This window comes from Vanellus vanellus, assembly GCF_965231255.1.
Source record: "Vanellus vanellus genome assembly, chromosome: 25".
Classification (NCBI taxonomy): Eukaryota; Metazoa; Chordata; class Aves; order Charadriiformes; family Charadriidae; genus Vanellus; species Vanellus vanellus.
This window is the reverse complement of record NC_138930.1, coordinates 6,668,562-6,691,587: the sequence shown is the minus strand read 5'-3', so window position 1 is coordinate 6,691,587 and position 23,026 is coordinate 6,668,562. Positions and strand designations below refer to the sequence as shown.

At 48.2% G+C, this 23,026-nt stretch overlaps 1 protein-coding gene and 2 long non-coding RNA genes across 5 annotated transcripts; all 3 read left to right on the top strand.

Annotated features, from left to right (window-relative positions):
* Positions 1-1,545: 1,545 nt before the first annotated feature.
* On the top strand, positions 1,546-9,294 carry LOC309681668 (uncharacterized protein C12orf50 homolog). Of its 2 annotated transcripts, XM_082495583.1 has the most exons (10): positions 1,546-1,908; positions 2,959-3,082; positions 4,405-4,566; positions 4,818-4,895; positions 4,988-5,101; positions 6,618-6,708; positions 7,575-7,764; positions 8,398-8,480; positions 8,600-8,696; positions 9,161-9,294. In XM_082495583.1, the coding sequence occupies exons 1-7, from the start codon at positions 1,861-1,863 to the stop codon at positions 7,654-7,656; spliced, it is 699 nt and encodes a 232-aa protein (XP_082351709.1). In that variant the 5' UTR covers positions 1,546-1,860; the 3' UTR covers positions 7,657-7,764; positions 8,398-8,480; positions 8,600-8,696; positions 9,161-9,294. The 2 variants fall into 2 exon arrangements, with proteins under 2 accessions (XP_082351709.1, XP_082351710.1); XM_082495584.1 differs by lacking the exon at positions 9,161-9,294 and having other exon boundaries at positions 8,600-8,697.
* A 1,030-nt stretch (positions 9,295-10,324) lies between these two features.
* Positions 10,325-12,538, top strand: LOC309681430. Of its 2 annotated transcripts, none has more exons than XR_014270034.1 (3): positions 10,325-10,376; positions 11,633-11,766; positions 12,494-12,538. It is a non-coding gene; the product is annotated as an uncharacterized lncRNA (long non-coding RNA). The 2 variants fall into 2 exon arrangements; XR_014270035.1 differs by lacking the exon at positions 10,325-10,376 and adding an exon at positions 11,157-11,201.
* An 8,718-nt stretch (positions 12,539-21,256) lies between these two features.
* On the top strand, positions 21,257-22,983 carry LOC309681653. Its single transcript, XR_014270053.1, has 3 exons — positions 21,257-21,330; positions 21,894-21,955; positions 22,879-22,983. It is a non-coding gene; the product is annotated as an uncharacterized lncRNA (long non-coding RNA).
* The last annotated feature ends 43 nt before the right edge of the window (positions 22,984-23,026 follow it).

The window sequence follows — 23,026 nt, the reverse complement described above, 5'->3', positions numbered from 1 at the left end:
TTGTGCCTGGGCAGCTTCTCCAAATGCTGGGTGAGGAGAGCGGGCGCTTCCCTGCCTTGGTCAGCCGCGTTCACCCTCCAGTCCCTGCCTGGCGCGCGGGGCAGGGAAGGGGGAAGCAAAGTACTCATATGCTCTCGCTCCCCAGGCCTGCCCGTGCGGTGCCCCCGGCCACCTCGGGAGGCATGCCTTGGAGAGAGAGGGTCACCGAGTGCCACCTCCCCAGGGCTTTTCCAGCAGCAGAGGGCAGTCTGGGAATTGCCCCGCTGCTGTCAGAGAGCAGGACCTTGTCTCCAGCATGGGGGACCATCTCCCTCTGTGCCTGAGCTCTCCACACCCAGGAGAGACAGAACCACAGAATCACAGAATCCCAGACTGGTGGGGGTTGGAATGGCCTTCTGGAGCTGCCCCAGTCCCACCCTCCACCAGAGCAGGGGCACCTCCAGCAGTGGCACAGGACGGCGTCCAGGCGGGTTTGGAATGGCTCCAGAGTGGGAGACTCCCCCACCTCTCTGGGCAGCCTGTGCCAGTGCTCTGCCACCCTCACAGGAGAGAGGTCCCTCCTCAAGTTTAGATGGAACTTCCTATGCTCAAGTTTGTGCCCGTTCCCTCTTGTCCTGTTACTAGGCACCACTGAAAAAAGACTCTTCCCATCCCCCTGGCACCCTCCCTTTAAGGATGTATAAGCCTTGATAAGATCCCCTCCTCAATCTTCTCCTCTCTGGATTAAAAAGCTCCAAGTCCCTCAGCTTTTTCTCCTAAGAGAGATGTTCTAATCCCCTCATCATCTTTGTAGCCCTTTGCTGGACCCTCTCCAGCAGTTCCCTGTCCTTCTTGAACCGGGGAGCCCAGAACTGGACACAGTACTCCAGATGTGGCCTCACCAGGGCAGAGTAGAGGGGCAGGATGACCTTCGCCCTGCTGGCCACACTCTTCTTGATGCCCCCCAGGATGCCATTGGCCTTCTTGGCCACCAGGGCACACTGCTGGCTCATGGGCATCCTGTTGTCCACCAGCAGTCCCAGGTCCCTTTCCACGGAGCCGCTCTGCAGGAGGTCAGCCCCCAGCCTGTACTAGTGCAGGGGGTTATTCCTCCCCAGGTGCAGTACCCTACACTTGCCCTTGTGGAATTTCATAAAGTTTGTCTCTGCCCAACTCCCCAGGGTGGTCAGACAAATGGCTCAGAAGTGTTCTCCATCATTTCAGGGTGCCCTTGCCCTTGCTGCCAACAGGCAGTTCTCCATGCGGTTTCCCCAAACCCATCACTTGCGGGGAGGAAATCTCCTGCCCGGGACCAGAGAGGAAATCCTGACGATGGCCACCTTTATGGAGGGGGGAACGGAGCTGCCCAGCCTGAGGTTTATCAGCCCCAGAACCTGGCTAGTGATGTGCTGCTGGACTCAGTTCAGCCCCGCCAAATGGGTTTGTTCCATGTTACGTTAAGGAAACAGTGGAATGGGAGACTCTTTGAAACGTTCCGATTTTCCACGCTTTACTCTGAAGCAGTGGAGATAAAGGAAGATGTTCAAGCTGAACAGGTCCCAAAGCACCATCTTTATGACCTCATGAGCTGGAGGAGCAGCTGGCGACCGTGGAACCTCGGAAGCGTAACATTCTGTACCGGCTGGTAACTGCATTTGTTGGTCCAGCAAGCCTGGAGCAGGTACCACCTCTCCGTTTGTGTGTGTTTCACTGTGGGTTGTAGTTTTGTTTCAAACAAAGAATCAGAGGTAAGGTTCTGACGGTCTAGTTTTTGAAAGAAAATGACTGCTTTCAGGATAAGGATACGATTTGCCTGACTGTTGATAGCTTTAACGTTTTCATGTATGTTCTGGCAGTGAAGGAGAAGCACAAAAGGTGAAAATGGCCACAGCTGGGAATGACGACTACTTTTATTCCGACTCTGCACAGGTAAATGCAGTAGATTTGAGAGTGGTTTGTATCCTTGATTGTCTTGAACTGTCCGTGTTGAAAGGGAGGTTTATTATGTGAAGTTAGAAGTTGCTATGTCCCTCTGGCTGGGTTATGGCAGCATCTGTAGATCAACTATCTGATCTTCGGAAGTGGCGAGAAGAGCTAATGACCATCTAAACTATGGACGATTTCTCCTGGGAACTGGGCTCAGATACTCAAAGAACACACAAGTTAAAAACCGCGCATCAAGATCACTCATCACTGTCCTGTTGACCCCACATTATATTGATTCTGAATAAATAGGCCGTGTTTGCAAGTTCTGCTTATAGCGACTACCTGAATTTTGCAAAACCAGTTCCTTAAAGCAAAGTCCTTCAAAAGGGGTTTGTTTTTCCAGGAAATATTTATGTTCCACCTGGTGAAAATCCCGGGGCGGCTGTAGGGCTCTTTGTTCTTGCATCCATTTCAGCACGGGGGATTTAGGCGTTAATGGCGGGGCGATGGGCTTTGGCTCCAGCCCCCGGCGTGTCTTGGGGGATGGCCCAGTCGTATTGACTACAGTCCAACAGTGGCGTGGGTTTGAGATGCTGCTCCTAGACCCAGCCACTGGTAGCTGGAACTGGGTGAAACTGACCTTCAAATACTCCAACGTTTTCAAGTGTGACTTTGTTTTCCTCTACAAAATTGCTCAGAAACTGGTTAAGAAATAAACGACAACCTGGCATTTCCAGCCGTCGGCTGGGATGTCGTTCATATCCAGGATATAAACCCGAGTTTATATTTGTCACCATAATAGCGTTGTACCTGGACTACTGTATCATCTCCCCCATTACTGAAAACCAAAGAGTTTTAAAAGAGGAGATTCGCATTTAAGGCAACCACTAGAGCATGGGAATGTAGTGCGACTTACCCACACAGTCATTGTCCTCATGTGGGTTCCGGGTGCAGATTCTCTCGCTGTGTTCACAGCAGCACGCCCCGTATTGATCCATTTAGTCCATTTTTATTGTTGTATTTACAGTACCTGAAAACTGTTTTCTCCTGCAGCAAAAGTACAGCAACACCTCCTGTTTCTGGGAAAGTCAGCCCTTGGGCTGTTTGAGCATCAGTTGTGCCTTCCATCACAGCAAACCTCGTTACATAAATGGACTTTCTTTGCCACCGAGTAACAGTGAGTAAAAATACGTTCTCAACCATTTCTTCATGAGAGTGCGTAGATATGGGAAAATGTCCTCCCAGTGCTTACTTCCCGTGCTTACATAGCATGTATTAAGGTCAAGAAACGTACCGTGGCAAATCATTTGGGTATGATCTGCTGCCCCGGCAAGTTGAAGGCAAAGAAAGGAATTGTATTGGCCTTTGAATAGGGTTGCCGTATGAATTTTTTCAGCGGTCACGTTACAGGTCTTCCTACCTATGAGTGACACGAAAGATGAACTCACAAATGGCAATTTAGGTTGCCAAGGTCCACGGAGTAAAAGTGTTGCTTTCCTTGGGTGTTTGCTAGATTAAATCTCTCCAGTAGTGAAAGCGGTGAGTAGGCAGGTAATGATGTAAGAGAAATGAGGAGTGGTGTGTGTGGTGGGGGAGGAGGTTGGTAGGGCCACCGGTAGCAATATCTGTTGATGCAGCACAACACGTGAGATGGATGAGACCCCCCTCGGATAGAGAACGTCAGACTACAGTGCTGTGCGTGCAGGTGTCTTTCCATTCATCGTTTTGAATAAATTTTTCAGGCGTGAACGTTGGACGCTATTGAAATACAGTAATAGTGTGCAAGGCAGTACCATATCTGAAAATCAGAGTATTTATGGAAAAAAAACCAATTATAAGTTGCTTTTCTTTTCCCTCAGTCCATTCTAAGAGGGGCTCTCTGTCTACCAGGAGTCCTGGTAGACAGCTGGAAACTGGAGCAGGGTAAGAGTCCAGGGCAGGGAACCGAGACAGATGTCAGAAATCGGGCGGAAGCCAGAGTGAGAGCAAGTCATAGAAACATAGAATCACAGAATAGTTTAGGTTGGAAGGGACATAAAGATCATCTCATTCCGACCCCCCCTGCCCTGAGCAGGGCCACCTCCCAGCAGCCCAGGTTGCTCCAAGCCCCGTCCAACCTGGCCTTGAACACCTCCAGGCATGGGGCAGCCACAGCTTCTCTGGGCAACCTGCGCCAGGGGCAGCGTAGAATGATCACGATGTTCCTCTTTTCAAAAGGCTTTCTTCCGCACTGCCTCCTCTGCCCATTCAGAGGAGCGAGTGCCCGTGATTCTTCCTGCTCTCTGTAGCTGGAAGGTGCTCTTGGAAGAGAGTGTCTCTCCTCCTCTCTGGTGGTTGGAAGATGCCAACCTCCGCAGAAGATTTTTTCTACAAGACACAATCTGCCTATTTAACGATTCCTTCAATATGATAATGATTTAAAAACTGTACCTGCTGGTCTGAACCTGGACTTGATAGTCTTGTTCCCTCCTAATAAAATAAATGTGATGTTATCTGCAGATGCCCCGTTGCCACAGGGTGTACCAGAAGGGATTCTGCCTCCAGCCCATCATCAACAATTGCTCAGAACTCCTAAGAATATTTCACTACCGGTTCACCCTCCAGTGATTATAAACCTGAATGATGAAGACGACGAAGAGGAGGATGAAGAGGAAGAGAACTGTAAAGAGTTTTTTTCTTTCTTTTACAAGGAAGTAGAGTGGGGTTTTTGGACCCTTGCACTGTACTTCACAACTGATGTATTATAATAACCATTACACTTTGCGAAAAGCGTTGTTGACAAGTTTTGGAAATAGTTTCCAGCTATGACCCAAATGAAATTCATTATGGTATTTGCTTATTATTTGATTATTAAGAATTGTTGAAGGCCTTTGTATAGATACCTAGAAATCTTTAAAAAATATTTCCTACAGATGTTCCTGAATGGGTGCCTAAGACTGCTGCCGATATTGAAGAGGAAAGAGCAATAAAGGAAGCGTGCTATATATCTGGTAAATATGGAATTGGTCACTCTTTCCTAAAGAGCAATGCTGCCAATATAGTAAACTTTGGTGTTCTTTTTCCCTCTTGGGAATATATTTAGGCGAGTATTACGGGACTCAGTACCATCACAAACACCGATCAAGAAAAACTGCGTCTTCACGTTGGGAAAACGAGCTATTACCCTTGGAAGGTACCAAGCGACACTTGCAGAAAGGCAAGTGCTTTCCGTCTTTTCGGACAATGTTTACCAGTTTTTAAATTACTGTTACAGGGAGAAACGATGACATAGTTTCCCGTCCTCCCCGCTTTTTTAATTTAGTGACGATAAAGGGTAGCATATTACAAAGAGCATAAAAATCCTTCATTCCTTTGTCCCCCTATATATTTATGCTGTCACACGCGTGGTGACTCGCTGCATCAGTCGATTGCAGACGGAAAAGATGGAAAGGAAATGGGCTGTTAACCCTACGCGTATGTTCCTGAGATACACAACATAGGGTCACATTTCTCAGGGTGCTCTTGAGTACAGATAACTCTGTGAGAGTCCTTTCCTATAGGAGGTGACTCTTCTGTGGCACAGAGGAACACATTTGCTGAAGGGAAAAGATGTGAGGCACTGCCTCGGGAAGGAGAAGCAATTGCATCAAAGTATTCCAGCGTGACAGGCACTTAATGATGATGTCTTTCCTACTTTTTAACTGAGATTACTTTTCTTCCTCTGCTGAGGGGTTTGGGTCTTTCTAATCTGGAGAAAATACGACAGACGGGGGATCTTATCAATGCTTATAAATCCTTAAAGGGAGGGTGCCAGGGGGATGGGAACAGTCCTTTTTAGTGGTGCGCAGTGACAGGACAAGAGGGAATGGGCACAAACCTGAGCATAGGAAGTTCCATCTATAACACGAGGAGGGACTTCTTCCCTGTGAGAGTGGCAGAGCACTGGCACAGGCTGCCCAGAGAGGTGGGGGAGTCTCCCACTCTGGAGCCATTCCAAACCCACCTGGACGCCGTCCTGTGCCACTGCTGTAGGTGGGGGGTGGGCGTGGGGCAGCTCCAGAGGCCCTTCCGACCCCCACCAGTCTGGGATTCATTCTGTGATTCTGTAAAGCGCTGAGCATCTGAGCAGTTTGGTTGTTGATGCTCCAAGAAAGGGACAGAGCTCGCGGGCTCTCTTTTGCGTTCTGTCGGTCTTGAGCACTGGCGGCATCAGGTGAACCGCTTTTAGGTCACGGCTGTGGAAGCCACGGCGCAGAGTGTTCATGCTTTAGCCAAGGGCCTGTTGTGTTGCAGGGCAAGCGTGTCAGACTGTGGAACCTGGTTCATGAAGTGAGACTTTGCTGTGGTTTGCTTTTCTCCAAAGGTCTCTTGGGTTTGTAGCTGCACAGAAGCCAAAGCAGCTTCAGCTAAACTGGGAGAGAACCTCATGCATTGGCAGACTCTCCTGTAGTGACCTTTGACACCATTTTGCTGTTGGCATTCAAACTACTTTAAAACTTGGAGGTTTTTCTGCTTGAGTTTGATTATGAAACCTGAAGGTTTCTTGAAAGGTACTGTTAGAGTGTTGAGGCGATAACAGCACAATGTTACACAGAAAACTTTGCTTTTATATCTGTGAAAGGATTCTCTGAAGTGCTGTGTAAGTACATAGTATACGTACAGAGTAAGGACATATATTCTTAAAAACCGACTGATGTTCTTTTCTGTATTTATGTTGTTTTCGGAATACACAGATGACGATGCTCCAGTTCCTAAGAACTCCTCGGTAATTGCCGGAAGAATCCCTGCTGGAGGAGTTAAAGCTAGCAGCAAACCATCAGTTATGTAAGTGTCCGTAAAGCACTGTCTTCTTTGTTCGGGGTTTAGCGTGTGAGCTTTTTTTATGGCTATTAGTTTACAGCGGCTTTGAGACTGTACCTCTCCTGTTAAAGCTGCTCTGACCTTTTGCTGTCATGGGGCAGATTTTAAGGTATCTTTTATTTTGGTCACCAGGCTCCTAAATCGCACAAAATCCTAGGAAATGCTTTCAGGTGACATCGCTACTACTATTTTTAGTCTATTTAGCGTATGGAACACATTCAGTATTTTGGCACCTTCATGGCTAAGCGTGGTGGGTGTCCGAGCACAGTGCGTGGGCTTCCACAGAGAAGCACTGTTCTGCAGACTGTGCTGCTGAGATTTTTGATATTTCTTTGTCAGATAACTGATGTGTTTCGTGGAAGTAAACTTGCACTTTGAAGCATCAAGATTATCCCTGTTCCTTCTTAGAAACTAAACTGCTCTATCTGGTACCCATTTGTAATACCAGGGACCCACAGATTGGCTGAAGTTACCTCTATGCTTTGGTGGCCGATGCTTCAAGAACACAAAACTGTAGCACAGACTTCACTTTTTTGATACTTACAGAGCCGAGACAAAATAGCTGAGGACTTCCTCTCGCACTGCCGCGTTCTCCATCTGTCGGTCTCAAAGTGCTTTGTGACCAAGGAGAAACGCGGTTTGGGGTTTGGTTTTTTGTAGTCCCAGGAGAGAACAGGTTCACAGGTTCTGTATACAAAGGAACTTCCCCATTCACTAGATTGTCAGAACGTAACGTTTTGGTGTTCGGGTTTTAGAATGTGTTTTCACTGCTTTATGTTGGGCACAAGTGCTGTATTTGAAGTTCTGATCCCCTTTCTTTCTTCTCCTAGAATTCGAACTGGGCCAGCGAGTGGAACATCAAAAGCAGTATGTAAAAACAGTCTCAAAGGTTTTTCTACGCACTGCACTTAATTCTAAACGATGTCGCCTTGTATTACTTTTCCAAACATTGACTTAATCTATTTTCCAGTAAAATGTAGTCTATGCTGAAAACAACATCTTTAATTCAGCGTAGAAAAAGTGAGTAATGCCATCATTTGCACAGTTCTCATGTGAATATCGGTATTTGTGCCCAGCGATGCGTTGTATTTCACAGTGAATATGCTGGAATATTTCCCGTAGGAGGTTATGTTGTACACAGAATGTGTGATGGGTTTTAGATCGTGCAGGTTCAAGGTTTGCCCAGCTGAACTTGGTGCCGTGTTCTACCTCTGTCCGTAGCTAGTGATGCGTATGTTTGTATGGGCGGTCGTGTGCTTTTTGTGTCCTGCCACGGAAATTGTTTAGAGCGTACTTTTAGTACAATGTAGTACTTTTAGTATAATTCTTTCTGCACGTAGCTTCAGTCCGCTTGGAAGAAAACTGGATTGGTCACACCAGTCTTTCTGTGAGGTACAAACAGAGCCAAAGGTTCTGAGTGCCCGAGAATGCTCTTTTCAAGTGGGTGAACGGGCACATAAACATCCCGCGATGGCGTAAGGATTCCCCAGAACACCTTCAGGATGACCGTATTTGATCGAAGCAGCTGTTTTCACGCAGCCTCAGCTGGCGTTGTGCTGCTCACCCACAGGATGGGCTGAGCGGTGCCGTCTTGGGCTGTGTGGGCTTAAACGTGTTTCTAACGTGTGTGCCAAATACTTCCCTGTTACACAGAGCGACGATCTGGCCGGTGCTTCCGAAGAAGAGAAAATAAAAGCGGCGATGATCCAGTTGTGCCGTGAATACGGTCCAGTGAAGTAAGTGTTGATAATGTCACATCTCTTCTTTGAAGATTATGGAAAGATTGTAGAGGTGGGTTCTTTTAACAAGAGAGACAAATGCATACCTTTTTCTTCTTTTCCCAAAAACCTGTTAGTTCCATGAAGAAACCCTTGGCTCCACCTCCAGCCTCATACATTTGCTTTCGTTGCGGGAAACCTGGCCACTATATAAAGCACTGCCCAACACATGGGGTAAGATTGTGGGGGACTTCTGGCGTTACTTAGCTTTTATTATTTTTACCTTGTCAGTTAGGTAACGAACACATGAACTCTCCTCTTCAGAAGGGTTTCTCTTGGGGTGAAAGACAGAGGCTATATGGCACTGTTGCAAAACCCTTCAAAATTCAGGGGAAACCTAGCATTAAAAATGTAGCATTTTCTTTTTTCTAAGTCATAAAAATGAAATATGTCCATAGATCATTCTCTGTGCACTTTCATGCATATTTATATATATTTCAATACTGTTGATTTTCTTTCTAGTCTTAACCCTTTTTAATGAGAGTTCACAGCTTTTGGTATTGCGTGTAAAACCGAGAAACCCTTGCGCTAGGCAAAAGGAGAGGATTAAGGGCTTTAGCTGCTTAAAATAATCATTGGAATGTCATTCTAAGTGTGGGTCTTAAGATGAGATACATCTGTATTTCTTTTCTGAACAGGACAAAAATTTTAAGCCTGTTCCCAGAATTAAAACGAGCACAGGAATGTCAAGGGGTTTCCTGATGGAGGTGAAAGATCCCAATACAAAGTGGGCCACGCTGAAAAACACCGGAAAATACGCAGTACCACTTATTAATGCGTAAGTACGGAGTTAATTGGATGGACCAAAAAGTGAAGGGGACAAACCATGCATAAATGCCTGAGTGACGATGCAACCGAGTTGGCCAGCGTCGGTCATTACGGGGGAGGAAGCACTGGCGTTGCGTCGTCACCTTAACAACTCTGCTACTTGCTGGTATTGAAATGGGGTGGTCCTACTGTCCGCGCCCCTGGAACTTGGTTAAACTTGCAGTGCGCTGAGAATCTGTATCTCTGCTAAGAATCTGTATCTCCGTAGTGTTTACCGTGGAGTTGTTCTCTTGGAAAGCTTCTGGTTCATGTTCCAAAGGCTTCTTGTAAAATTTAACAAATAGCTGTCAGACCGAGATTTCCTCCCCTGCTCTGACTTTTATCAGATCCCATGTGGGAAACGCACTGAAGTTTTCCTGTTGCTATAAACTAAGAGAATAGTACTGTGTGCTGACAGGAGTGGCTGTTCCAAAATGCACTTGGTGGCACTTCTGTTCTTCTGTCACGCATCTCCTTTTGTAGAAGCTGTAACATAGACCTCTTCCATGTATAAAATGCACTTTCTTGGAGATGAACTTTATCCTGAGCCTGCAATTTGCAGGTACCCTCTGGCACAGGAGAGGTGGGATTCATTGCACCTGATTTCTGGCTGTCAACAAATGATTTTTCTAGTCTGAGCTAATTTCGTAGTTGATCCAATGAATGGGAGAGTTGTGCAGAAGGAAGATTGTTCCCCCCTCCCTCTCCTGGTGTTGTGGCTATTGCAAAGTGGTTTAAACGAAATGCCTATGGTTCGGAAGGCAAATGTGGAGTGAGAATTCCATCTATTATTTTCCTCTGATGATATCCAAAGCTTGGAACCGTTTTCCTTTACCCATCTGTAACTTTTTTCTTTTTCCTTCCCCACCCCGCCCTCCAGGGAAGCTTATGCGGGAGGACAGAGGGAAAAGCCTTCCTTTTTACCAGAGGAGCCGTCCTCCTCCTCAGAAGACCCTATTCCAGCTGAGTTTTTGTGTCTCATTTGTAAGGAGATAATGGCTGATGCCGTTGTTATTCCCTGCTGCGGAAACAGTTACTGTGACAAATGTACGTGTTCTTCCCGTATTTGTTAATTCCAAATACCTCTGATTTTCTGAGAGCAGAAAGAGGAGATGACAAAATTACTTTGTTACCCGTTCTATTTCATACTAAAGTATCCCCTGAATAGGAAAGGGGATTTCCTTTTTGTACACAGGAAAAAAAAAAGGCAGAAAGCATTTTTCCCTTTGTACGTATCCAGTTAAATCCTCTTTCCATGCAGAAGGAGGAGTATAAGAGTGCATAACTGCGCAGCACATTCCAGTATGAGATATCGAATGCATTTAGTTTTTTCACAGCACCTTCTCTCATACAAAATTATACACCAACTCTGGTGATGTACTGTGCTCTGCAGCAACGGGTCGTTGGGCATTTAATCCGCATTCTTTCCGGGGGAGAGTTGGGGAAACCCTTGAGAACTCAAACCTACCAAGGTTTTGTTGAGGTGTGTTTTATTCATTAACCGTGAGGTTGGTGACTTCTCACTGCACCGGATAGTGGAAAAAAAGACTGGTTGAACCATCAAGTGTTCCACTGGTGAAATATCAAAACTGTATAGGTATTTGCTGCATACTGGAATTTAGTTACACTGCTGAATATTTATAGCTTCACCCTCTCAATTAAAGCCATATTCCCCCATCAATCATATATGTCTTTTTATAATTGATTAGAACCCCCAACATTGCCTTCCTTTGCCTAAAACTTCTGTGATGACTCTAATGGCACACAGGTATTAGAAGGGCATTACTGGAGTCTGAGGAACACACATGCCCAAAGTGTCATCAGACAGATGTCTCCCCTGATACTCTCATTGCCAACCAGTTCCTACGCAAGGTAACGTCATGGCTTCTACCTAAACTGTTTGTGAGAAAAGTCTCTTAGTAAGAAGCTGAAAGGGAAGAAGATATTAATTTACATCTCCTTAAGCAAGGCTAGATGGAATAATAAGGCCACATGTTCTTTCTAAATACATCGTCTGTTGTTAGAGAAGCTTACAGCTCTTTAGAGACAATGGGGCCAGTTCAGGGCACACTTTTCTTTTCCAATTCGGTGGGAACACTGAAGTGCTTTAACTACAGATACTCTGAGTTACCCGTCAGTACTATCCGTGTTTAATGCGACGTGTTCATACATCCGTGGGTTGATTCATTTTAGGATTGACAACGTTTGCAGGAGCACACAAGTAACGTTACTCTGTGCAGCCTTTTGGTTGTATATCTACTAAGTTTCATATTACCTTTTTGTAAACGTTTTTCTGCCTCCAGGCTGTGAACAACTTCCACAATGGCACTGGCTACGCAAAAAGGCTCCGTCAGCAGATTCAGCAGCAGCCGCCGCCTCCGCCTCCGCCACCACCTCCACCACCGCTCATGCCTGTTGCACCTCCTGGACCTTTTTGGTAGGAAATCTGTAGATCAACGTGAATACATATGAAAGACACCAAAATGCTGCAGTCAGATTCTTCTTCTTGAGCTTCTCTGCTGGCGATTTATGTACCATTAGTGACAGTTCCAGATAACTGGGGAATTTCTGGGGTTTGTCTTTCCTTTGAATGAGGACACGTTGATAAGTTGGAAGTGTGCCTCATGCAAGAATTTTCTCAGAAGCGTTTCTCGTTTGGTTGCCTTATCAGTCGTTCAGTAAAGGTTTACCCTGAGAGAGGAACATTTTGTCCCCAGGAGCCCTTTGATTGCACGTGGCTCACAGTTCCTCAAGGAACCATTTAGGAACGTCAAACCTTCTGGAGTGCCTCAATTTCTCTTTAGGACTGGGAAAATAATACTCTCCTGAAAAATGTAAAAGTACAATTATAGGTAAACTTGGCCAGGTGTTTTTTCCACAGTCTTTATATGATTGATACTATGGTAAGTCAGGGTCATCCTCAGTAATACCCAGTGCCGCATACAGATTGGATAATAAACGCTGAAACACGGTGTCAGTAGTCCACAGGGACTTCTCGACAGGGCTTCATTTGGAATTGGCCAACTTCACATTTGTAAATCTGAAGGGATTTTTTGGGTTTTTTTTGCATTTACAGTAGTCAGCCTTTTCTCACTTTAGACTTCATATTTCAAGCAGCTCTCCAAAACGCTGTTTGATTAATAAAAATGTGTGGTTTGTTGTAGCGGTGCCGATAGCATTATACCTCTTGCGGCTCTGCTGACGGTGGCCAAACCTCCTCAGTCTTCCTCTCTGTCAATCAGCAGTTTGTTGGAAGAGAAGGTAAGTTTGATGTCAACACAGGCGGGGATTCTTGTATTTTAGTAGAGCTTATTTTCCAACTTACTTTCCATTTCCTCACAAGGCCTGTCAGGGGCCTGTGCTGCGAGAACCAGCGTTCCAAACACTTCTGGGCCCCCAGGGACAACCGATACCCACAACTGGTAAGGAACAATACCTTCAGAATTTCTTTTAAAAAATGACCTTCAGACAAGCTGAATGGGACTTTGTTCTTTTTCCTCTCCCCGCTCCAACAGGGCGCCCAATGGGAGGCAGCGCACATCGTTCAGCCGGTGGCAGAGCGGGCCGGGAACTGTAAGTGTCCTACAGAAACTCAACATGTTCCTACATGTAACCTGTTAAACGAGGCCGTAACACGTAACTTACACAACAGCTGATTTATAACGAAAAAAGTCTGCACAGATAGATGTGGAGAATACAAGTGGTAATTAGTTTTTAAACGGCTTGATTCGAATTGGCTTTAAAAGAGGGGATCTGTGCTTGCAGTAGGATGATTTAAAATAAAAGCCCAGTACAGGATTGAAAAGAGGACTCTGGAAAATGAACGCTTTTTGAGGAAACCATAATTCCATAGAAAAACAAAATATAATTAAAGGATCGGGTGGAAAGCCACCCTTTTGATTACTGGCTGAATAGAGCTGGAGAAATCGATTTCCCAATAGAAATCAGCCTCCAACATTCTTTTTTTTTTTAGATCTTAGTTGATACTAATTGAGCAAATCCTTGGAAAAATCAGTGCCGTTATTTTATGAAAATTCTGAATTTCTTCAAAGCATTCACCTCCAACAGCCAAGCTGCTTTCTCTCAGTTGGAGAGAGAGGAGACTGTTTTATCCATCATTGCAGTGTCAAGCTGGTCCTTCCTGATGGTAGATATTTGTTCTAGATGGATTGTAAGGGCGCAGAGTGGTTGTAAAATCTTACGAGAAATAAAACCAGAAACCAGGATCCATTCCACAGATTGTCTAAAATAAGCAAGAAAATAACAGTTCAGGGACAAGGACGAACCAAATACATGATGGTGAGGCGACAACATCGGAAGTATCACGTGTATCGAGGAGCAGCAGAGGAGCGGTGGGCGCTCGGCACATGGGAGATGGGAGTTTCTTTTAAGCATGGGCAGCCTCCACCCACAGTCGCAAAGCTGAATACAAGGGGAGAAGACTGCGGGAAGTGTTGGGGGTGAGGGTGTGGAAGGCAAATAAGAGGATCAAGAAATGAGCGTAGTCTCAAGTGGCTCCATGAAGTAGTGTTGTTCTTCAGTTCTGTATTTCGAGAGTAGACCGGACTGCAGTTATGCTAAAGCGCATCTGACATGAGCAAAAGTGACGTAGTGCTTTTTCCAATATACTTTTGTGTTGGAGACGGTAAACATGCAAAACTATTCTAAATGAAAACGATTCAAATGAGCATAGGCTTTTTTTGTGCAGGTAACTGTTTGAGATGTCCGTACTGGAGAAGCAGGTTGTCTAGAAGAATCGGGAGGAGTCCCGCTCCACCCCCGGTCGTTACAGGGGTTGGATGATTCAAGGGATCAGCCCTGACGGGAGTTTCCTGTGTAGGGTACGAGCTCACATACGGCAGAGGTTACAGCAGAGCAATCGTTAGAATTGGGCAGCAGTTGTTCAGGAGCAGCTGCACCGTAGTGACATCCTTCACCTCCTGACAGCCGTGACGAGGCCAGAAGCTGAACAGGTGTCGTTGTGGGATTTTCTGCGTCTCCCTGTTGCGATTGTAAGCACTACCTCAAAGCGCTTTGGAGGAGACAAGTGAGAGAAGGTGTCTCTGTTTCCTCTTTTATTTCTCACACGTGGATACATGTAGAGATACTTACCTGGGCTGAAAACTGGTGGCTTTGGCTGGTATTTTGTTGATATTGTTAAATTTTTCTTTGGAATTGAAAATCAGGCTTGTTTGTCAGGAAACTTTACACCGGTGAAGGACTTTGAGAGGAGGAACGATGCTAATGAACGTATGAGGAATACTTTGAAAGGGTTCTTTAAAAAGTAATGAGAGATGAATTTGTGAAGAAAAGACTCAGGGTACCTGATGTCTTCTATCCCCCAAAATCACTTGGGCAGGAGTGGGAATAGCTGGCTCTCAGTAATGCTGGGAGTATCTTTCCTAGAGGAATGGCATTGCGTCATAGTGCTGCAGGCTGAGTTTAGAAGCTCTTAGGACGTTTCTTGAAATGCTGTCACCAGCCTTGGTGAGAGCTATCATGTGCATAAGACATAAGACTTGCTCTTTTTGCATCTTACTGCAACAGAAATGGTTTGCACTGCATGGAGTAGTACCAGTCGAGGCCAGTATACACCACCTTAAATCAATCAGTGGCTATGGTAGTTGATGTGCTGGAAGTGAGTGGAAACAGACTTCCCCTTCCCGTATGCTTTAACACTAACAAAGCAGCAGCTGTTCTGCCTTGGAAGCAGAAACTTTTACATGCCATCAAGTTCTTCAATTTGCAGTAGCGCTGTCAGTGGCAAGAAGAAGTTTTGACATAAGCGTATGGAGAGGGAAAAAGGGAACAACGAAATTGGTGAGGAAAAAAAAAGTACTTGCATTTATTGCTTTTGTGTTGTGTTCTTTTTTAAAGGTCCAAGACTTCCTGTAGTGCTTCATCTCACCGCAGTTCCTCTACCTACTCCCCGTCAAGACCACATTCTTCCCGCTCTCGCGCTCGCTCCCGCTCCCGCTCTCCATCATTTCGTCGTTCCCATTCTCGTGCCTATTCACGATCACCACCATATGGAAGAAGAGACAAAGGGAAGAGGCAAAGGGAAGTTACAGCGCATGACAGGAAATCGTACTATGGCAGATCAGTTGACTTTCGTGACCGATTTGAAAGGGAAAGGCACAGAGATTGGGACAGGGACCACAGAGGACGATATGGAAAGTATTAACAAGGACTATGCTGTTGGCGCGCAACCTCGACCTCCAGTAAGCAGAGAGAAATATTCTCCAGAGAGGTTTGGTCCACCTGGGAGGCGACGAGAGAATTCACCATATGCTCGGGGACGTAGGGAGGATTATCCCGGTGGGCAGAGCCACCGAAGTCATCACAGAGCGGGAAGTTACCCAGAAAAACCATGGAAGGCTTCCCAAGAGAAGGCAGGATACCGATCATGAAAAATCTCCACAAATGGAACCTCCTGTGAAAAAGCTGAAAAAGGAGTTGCCAAAGACAGCGGCGTTAAAACATCTCCCTCTTAAAAGGATGCCGCTATTTTGATACTATCATTTAAAGAGTAGTCCCCAGTTTGGGAAGACAGACGGGCAGTACCTTATCAGTCTCAGCGTAATGTTGTACCATATTACTCGTCTTCAAGAAACACAGCAGCAACACTTGACCTAGTTCCGATGGATTTTTATTTCTTGAAAACAGTTAGTTTTCTCTTTGCTTGCTTGCACGTGTGCTAACACAATCCCATGATCATCAGTAAACGTCCGTGATGGCATTACGGGGCATGTGATGTCATTTTGGGTCACGTTCCAGAGCCACCAGCCAGGCAGGGGTTGAGAGACGGTGTTGGAGGGAGGGCACGGACAAAGCGCTGTGGCACCTCCGGGAGAAGCAACTTCCGCTGCCGCAGGCTGTGACGTGGGCACACAGCTTGGCTCCCCTGTATGGCAGGAGGCAAATAAAGCACCCGAGAAGGAGTCTACAGAGGAATGGACATATTTTAATTTACCAAATTCGGGGTCATGTGCAACATCCATTTGCCATAGCTGTAAGCTTTGCAGCCCTCTGGGGTTAACTCCTCCTGCTATTGACGGGAAAGAATGCCTTTGGCAGTCAGGACATACGGCGGTGATACTAGACGCCTGTTGGGAGGTGAGGCCAGATTGCCGCTTGACACCTCCAGCATTCTGGTGAAAAAAAGAATGGCTGAGCTTGGCTTGTGCTACGTGATCTGGTAGCACTTGTACTGGTAATGTCAGTAAGCCAGCCCGTCGGTTCCCTTCTGCTCTAAAGCCAGGTAGGGAAGTGTGCGACCTGATATGCGTAACAAAATAAGGATGAGGGCGAGAGTCTAAGAGGAAAATAAGTTCCTGCAACAAAACAAACAGTTCAGAATGTGAGACGTTAGGTAAGACAGATGCTTCGGCTCGCTCGACAATCCCTGCAACATAGGCTGAATCAGTGACAAGGTTAAGTGGTGTAGACCACCTTTGAAAAACTCAAACAACCGCAGTTAGCTCCACTCTCTGGGGAGAACCTGGGACATTCTCAATGTCCGAGTCCCATCGCCCATGCTGGTCGTCCCACCATAAGATGACTGATTTGTGCGATTTTCCAGAGCCGTCTGTAAACACAGTGAGGGCTTGCAATGCCTGATCACTCCTTTTGGGCCTGAATATCAAGCCAAAGTCAACATTAAACAGCTTATGCGAAGGTGGGTGGGATGTAAGTTGACCTGTATAGTCTGCCAATGCCATAATAAAGGCGTCCGACTGCTGATAAAGCCACTGCAAGTATATATTTGTCACGGGCAAACAAATATGGGTAAAGTCTACTCCTGATAATGTCAATAAACGTTGTCTGGCTTTAATTAATCGAGATTGTGGGGGGAAATGCAAGTCAGTATCTCCTTTAAGTAGTTCGAGTAGAGGACTTAAATCCACATTAGAAATTCCCAACAGCGGTCGGACCCAATAGATTGTCCTCAATAATTTTTGTACATCATGCAAGTTTTTTATGTCTGTTTGTACCTGTAAAGGTTGAGGAACTATAGTCTGGGCCCTGGTGCGCCAACCTAAGTATTTCCATGGCGGCATTTTTTGAACCTTCTCTGGCGCAATACTGAGGCCTGCTTGATTGACAGCAGTTGTGACAAGGGCTACGGCTTTCTCCATGACCTCATGATGTTGTGCGGCCACTAGGATGTCATCCATATAATGGTACAGCAAGAAACTAGACACTGTGGCCCTAACGGGACCAAGTACCTTAGCTACATACCACTGACAGATTGTAGGGCTATTCTTCATTCCTTGTGGCAGTTCCAAAGCCTGTTTCAGTCTATCGATAAACTGCATGTAACGTTCTCGGGGTCCTTGAGCGATAGTGGTGAAGGCTTTCTGCGGTTTCTGTGAGTCGGGGATCTCAAGAAAAGCCTTTTTCGCTTCTTCGCGGACCGCCTCGAGAGCCTCCCGTGGGCAGTCTCGAGCTTGAGCTACCGGGTCTGAATGCTGACCTGTACTGGTAAGGTGCTCTATGGTCAGCGCAGCTAATGCAGCGATATTATGACCCACATATGTAAGGAGGAGTGCCTGAAGTCCCCTTCTCCAGTGTGACTCCCATAGCGAGTATTGAGTCGGAGTCAATAACAACTGCGCTAGAGACTTTAAATCATGAGGAGTCATAACATACGTGTCGAACACGGAAGACAAGCACAAGCCAGCAATAGGCACTTACAGCCCAGAAGGCCAACCACATCCTGGGCTGCATCAAAAGAAGCATGGCCAGCAGGTCCAGGGAGGCCATTCTGCCCCTCTACTCTGCTCTCGTGAGACCCCACCTGGACCCTTTGGAGACTTCAGCTTTGTAGCCCTAAACATGGACATGGACTTCTTGGAGCAAGTCCACAGGAGGCCATGAAGATGATCCGAGGGCTGGAGCACCTCTCCTATGAGGACAGGCTGAGAAAGCTGGGCTTGTTCAACCTGGAGAAGAGACGTCTCCAGGGAGACCTTATAGCAGCCCTCCAGTATCTGAAGAAAACCTACAGGAAGGCTGGAGAGGGACTTTTTACAAATGGCATGTAGTGACAGGATGAGGGGGAATGGCTTCAAACTGGAAGAGGGGAGATTTAGATTAGATATTAGGAAGAAATTTTTCACTGTAAGGGTGGTGAGGCACTGGTGCAGGTTGCCCAGAGAAGCAGCAGCTTGCGGCTGCCCCATCCCTGGAGGTGTTCAAGGCCAGGTTGAACGGGGCTTGGAGCAACCTGGTCTAGTGAAAGATGTCCCTGGTCATGGCAGGGGGTTGGGACTGGATGATCTTTAAGGTCCCTTCCAACCTAAACTGTTCTAAGATTCTCTGACGATAAGGAAGGAGCGAGACAAAATGAGGATGGGCCCAGGGAGCGACAAATACAGGCAGAGAGAGAAAAAACAGGACAGGGAAGAGGCCAGAGAGATTGTGAAAATCAGGGGGATGCAGAGCAGGACAAAGAGGCAGGGAATGAAAACACAGCCATGTGCTTCAGGACAGAGACAAGAGGAAGAGAAAAAGAGGAGCAGGGAGCCGGAAAGAAGGAGAGCAAAAAAAAAAAGTGAGAGTTAGAATGGCAGAGACTGGCTTGGATACTAGAGCAGTGCCTGTACACATTTGCCCCAGCAGGTCCCCAGCACATCCTGTGTTTGCACAACCTAAAGTTGTTCCCTTATTTCACAGCACTGTTCCATATTGACACGAATCACCATTTCATTCCTCACAATCCCTCGCCTTTTGTTTTATCAAATTGATTCGTGTTGTGGCTTCAGATTTAGCTAGTGCCCTCTGTACAGCAGTTCTCTCTGGATTTTCCCTTGGTTTTATGACCATTAGAGAGTGAGTAGCTTCCTTTGCTTTGGTCTCTTCATCTGTTGAATCCAGAGGTACTGCAGCCACTTGCATACCCTGGATTACTGAGTGGGTTTACTTTACAAAACATGGGAACAAACATGGAATGATCAAGAGAAATGGTTGGTATTGAAAGACCAAATTCAAATACTGGTTGGTATTCAAAGACCGCTTCCTCCAAGCTCAGGATCGGTGCATCCCGAAGAGCAAGAAATCGGCCAAGGGACGCAGGAGACCTGCCTGGTTGAGCAGGGAGCTTCTGAACAAGCTCAAGTGGAAGAAGGAAGTTTACACTCAGTGGAAGAATGGCCTAACCCCTTGGGAAGATTACAAGAATGCTGCCAGAGTGTGCAGGGAAGAAAGAAGGAAAACCAAGGCCGCCTTGGAACTAAACATGGCAAGGGATGATGGCTCAACAGGAAGGGCTTCTTCAAGTATATTGGAGGCAAAAGGAAGACCAGAGAAGCTGTGGGCCAACTGTTGAATGAGACAGGAGCCATGGTGACGGAGGATGCGGAGAAGGTGGAGTTATTGAATGCCTTCTTTGCGTCGGTCTTTACTACCCGGCCGAGCCCTCAGGAGTCCCAGGCCTTGGAGAAAGTAATGGGGAAAGAGGAAGACTTCCCCTGGGTTGAGGGGGATCAAGTGAGGGGCCAGTTAGGTCAATTAGATATTCACAAGTCCATGGGCCCTGATGGGATGCACCCGCGAGGGCTGAGGGAGCTGGCAGAGGTCATTGCTGGGCCACTGTCCACCATCTTTGAAAGGTCCTGGAGAACAGGCGAGGTGCCTGAGGACTGGAGGAAAGCCAATGTCACTCCGGTCTTCCAAAAGGGCAAGAAGGAGGACCCGGGGAACTACAGGCCGGTCAGCCTCACCTCCATCCCTGGAAAGATGATGGAACAGCTCGTTCTGGGCGTCATTTCAAGGCACGTGTAGAAGAGAAGGCTGTCAGAAGTACTCAGCATGGATTGACCAAGGGGAAATCATGCCTGACTAATCTGATCTGGAGAGGGTCCAGCATAGAGCTACCAAGATGATTAGGGGACTGGAACACCTCTCTTAGGAAGAAAGACTGAGGGAATTGGGTGTCTTTAGTCTGGAAAAAAGACGCTTGAGGGGGGACCTGATCCATGCTTATAAATACTTAAAGGGTGGGTGCCAGGAGATGGGGCCAGGCTCTTTTCGGTGGTGCCCAGTGACAGGACAAGAGGGAACGGGCACAAACTTGAGTATAGGAAGTTCCACCCAAACACCAGGAGGAACTTCTTTACCTTGAGGGTGGCAGAGCAGTGGCACAGGCTGCCCAGGGAGGTGGTGGAGTCCCCATCTCTGGAGACATTCCAAACCCTCCTGGACGCGTTCCTGTGCCACCGGCTCTAAGGTGGCCCTGCTCTGGCAGGGGGTTGGACTAGATGATCTCCAGAGGTCCCTTCCAACCCTATGATTCTGTGATTCTATGATTCTGTGAAATACCCTAAGCATTACACAGATTGTCACGAATCACGGGCCGGGCCCGGCTCCAGCTGCCCGGCACCCCATCGCTGCGGGCGGTTCGGGGCGGCCCCAGCCCTCCCCTCAGCCTGCGGGGCCATGGCAGCTGCCTGAGTGCCCCAGGAAGGAACATGGCCGCCGGGCAGCCCCGTGCCCCGGGACTACAGCTCCCGGCATGCCCCGGGGCGCGCCTGCTCCCAGCATGCCCCGCGTGCACCTTCCCGCCCTCGGGCCCTGCGGGACACCGCCCCCGCCCCCCCGCAGCAGCCATGGCCGCCTCCCCGGGGCTGCCCCGGCCCAGGGCCAGGCCCTGCAGCCCCGGTGGGGCCGGGAGGAGGGGCGGGAGGGAGGGGGAGAGCGGGGAGAGGGGTGGGATGGGGCGGTGGGGTGGGGTGGGCGGAGAGGGGCGGGAGATGAGAGAGGGAGTGGGGAGGGACAGAGGAGGGAGAAACTGAGGGAGAGGGACAGCGGGAGGGGAGAGGGACAGGGAGGCATTGGCTTGTAATTTTAATCTTCTCTGGGGACATTCTCTAAGAATAACTTCACAAGTTTTCTGTTCAGCCTCAACCTGTGCTCTGTGCGACAAAGCAAAGCACTTTTTCCCTCAGTGACCTAATTTTTGGCGTATCCATTCCCCAACCAATACGACTTGGGATTTAAGGTGATCCCTGCTTTTATTTTCCTAATTCTGGTCAACTCATGCAGCTTGAGGTTCCACTCTGTGTCTGGCTCATTGTTCTTGGCGTGAGCTTTCAGCCATCCCATGCTGAATGGTGTTTTTCTGGCTACATCGAGCGAGAATTGCCAATCTTGAGTTCTCCAAACCGGAGATCTGTTTCCTGCCCAGTTCAGGGTTTCCCACTGACGGAGCTGTCGGGTGGCACCGGCCCACGCAGCGCAGGAGTCTGCATAGATGGTTTTTGCTCCATTCTGTGCTGCTCAAACAACTGCTCCTAATTCTCCCACTTGTGCACTGCCCTCACCACCTTCTAGTATTTGTCTGCCAGTGCTGATGTTTAATGCAGCGGCCTTATAGTGCCATTTACCGTTTATCCTTTTTGCTGAGTGAACCAACCGTTTTCTGTTGGATTTCCCTCCGTGAGGGGTGGTGCATCTAAAAGGCGGTTGTACCGCTAATGGATCTGCCTTTATAGGCAACTGTAATTGGGAAAATTTTGTATGTCCTTTGGTTAATTTCATTTCCTGCACTATTCCTGTCCACAGGCGTACCGTTTTGTGACCCTTTTCTCCACCGGCGCCCTACGAGGTCGAGCTGCGTCAGACGGGTGAGTGAGGGTCCCCGCCAGGCTCAGCAGGACTGTGGCCAGCGAGCACACCCTGCGGGATGCCGGGATCTCCTTTCCCCAGCAGAGCGGCAGTGGGGGTCCTGCAGCCGCCCCGCAGCCTCTCCGCTCTGCCTGTTTGGCTCTGCACCATCTGCAGGCTCAGCTCTGGCTGGAGAGGAGCAGGAGAAGGTGCCTGCAGCCCTTTCCCTCCTGGGTGGCCCCGTGTCTCCTCCGATGGCCTCAGCTCCCCTCTGGGCTCTGGCGAGGCCCTCGGGTGGTGGTGCTGGGTGGCCGTGGCTGGGGAGCGTGGTCCCTCCTGCGGCAGCTTTGGGGAGCCATGGGGGTGGCGTGGCGGTATCGTTGCCCGTTTGGCAGCTGGGCCTGTCCCCGGGGGAGGTGGGAGGGCTGTCCCGTGCCGTGGGCCGCTGCCCGCTTTGCGCCTGTCTCTGGCATGTGCAGGAGCAGATGGCAGAGGAGTCCCCAGACTTTCCAGTGCTGCCGGTACATGGGAGCCTGGAGGAGTTGAGGGGAGTGCTGTGTGTCACTCGTGGTGTGTCCCAGCCCGGCTGGCTGGTGCCACCCCAGTGGCCCTGAGTGTGGGGCTGGGAGGTGGTGTGTCTGTGGGGAGGAGGGTGTTCCGCAGTTTGGGTGTCTCCTGACGGCCTGGGGGGTTGTGGATAAGGAGCCGTGTCAACACAAGATGGGGCTGGGCTGTGGTCCCCCAGGAGCTGTGGGGAGGAGAGCGGCTCTGGCTGGCAGTCAGTCCCTCCTCTGGCAGGAATTGAAGGCAGTGCTCGCCAGCAAGTGTTGGATTTGAGGCTGCTGATTAGCACAAAGAAGGCAGGTGTCATGTGAGCTGCTCTGGAGAGGGCTCGTAAATGCCTTTTTCTATTTCCTCTTTTTTTTTTTTTTTTTCTGGGCAGGTTGATGCAGCGACCTCTTAGCAGTGAGGAAAGTTTGAACATGCTGATTGAGTGCTGCCGGTACGTCTTGTCCTTTCCTTCCATGGACGAGACAGAAGTACCAGAGGAGACGAAGGCTCCCAGTTGGGGATCCCAGTACGCCCCGGCA

Bases quoted from the DNA above. Each gene is read 5' to 3' on its own strand.
- LOC309681668 (XM_082495583.1), top strand. From the start codon at position 1,861: ATGGCCACAGCTGGGAATGACGACTACTTTTATTCCGACTCTGCACAG. The intron at 4,567-4,817 runs GTAAAGAGTTTT...TATTTCCTACAG, and splicing joins GGATGAAGAGGAAGAGAACT to ATGTTCCTGAATGGGTGCCT. The intron at 6,709-7,574 runs GTAAGTGTCCGT...TTCTTCTCCTAG, and splicing joins AGCAGCAAACCATCAGTTAT to AATTCGAACTGGGCCAGCGA.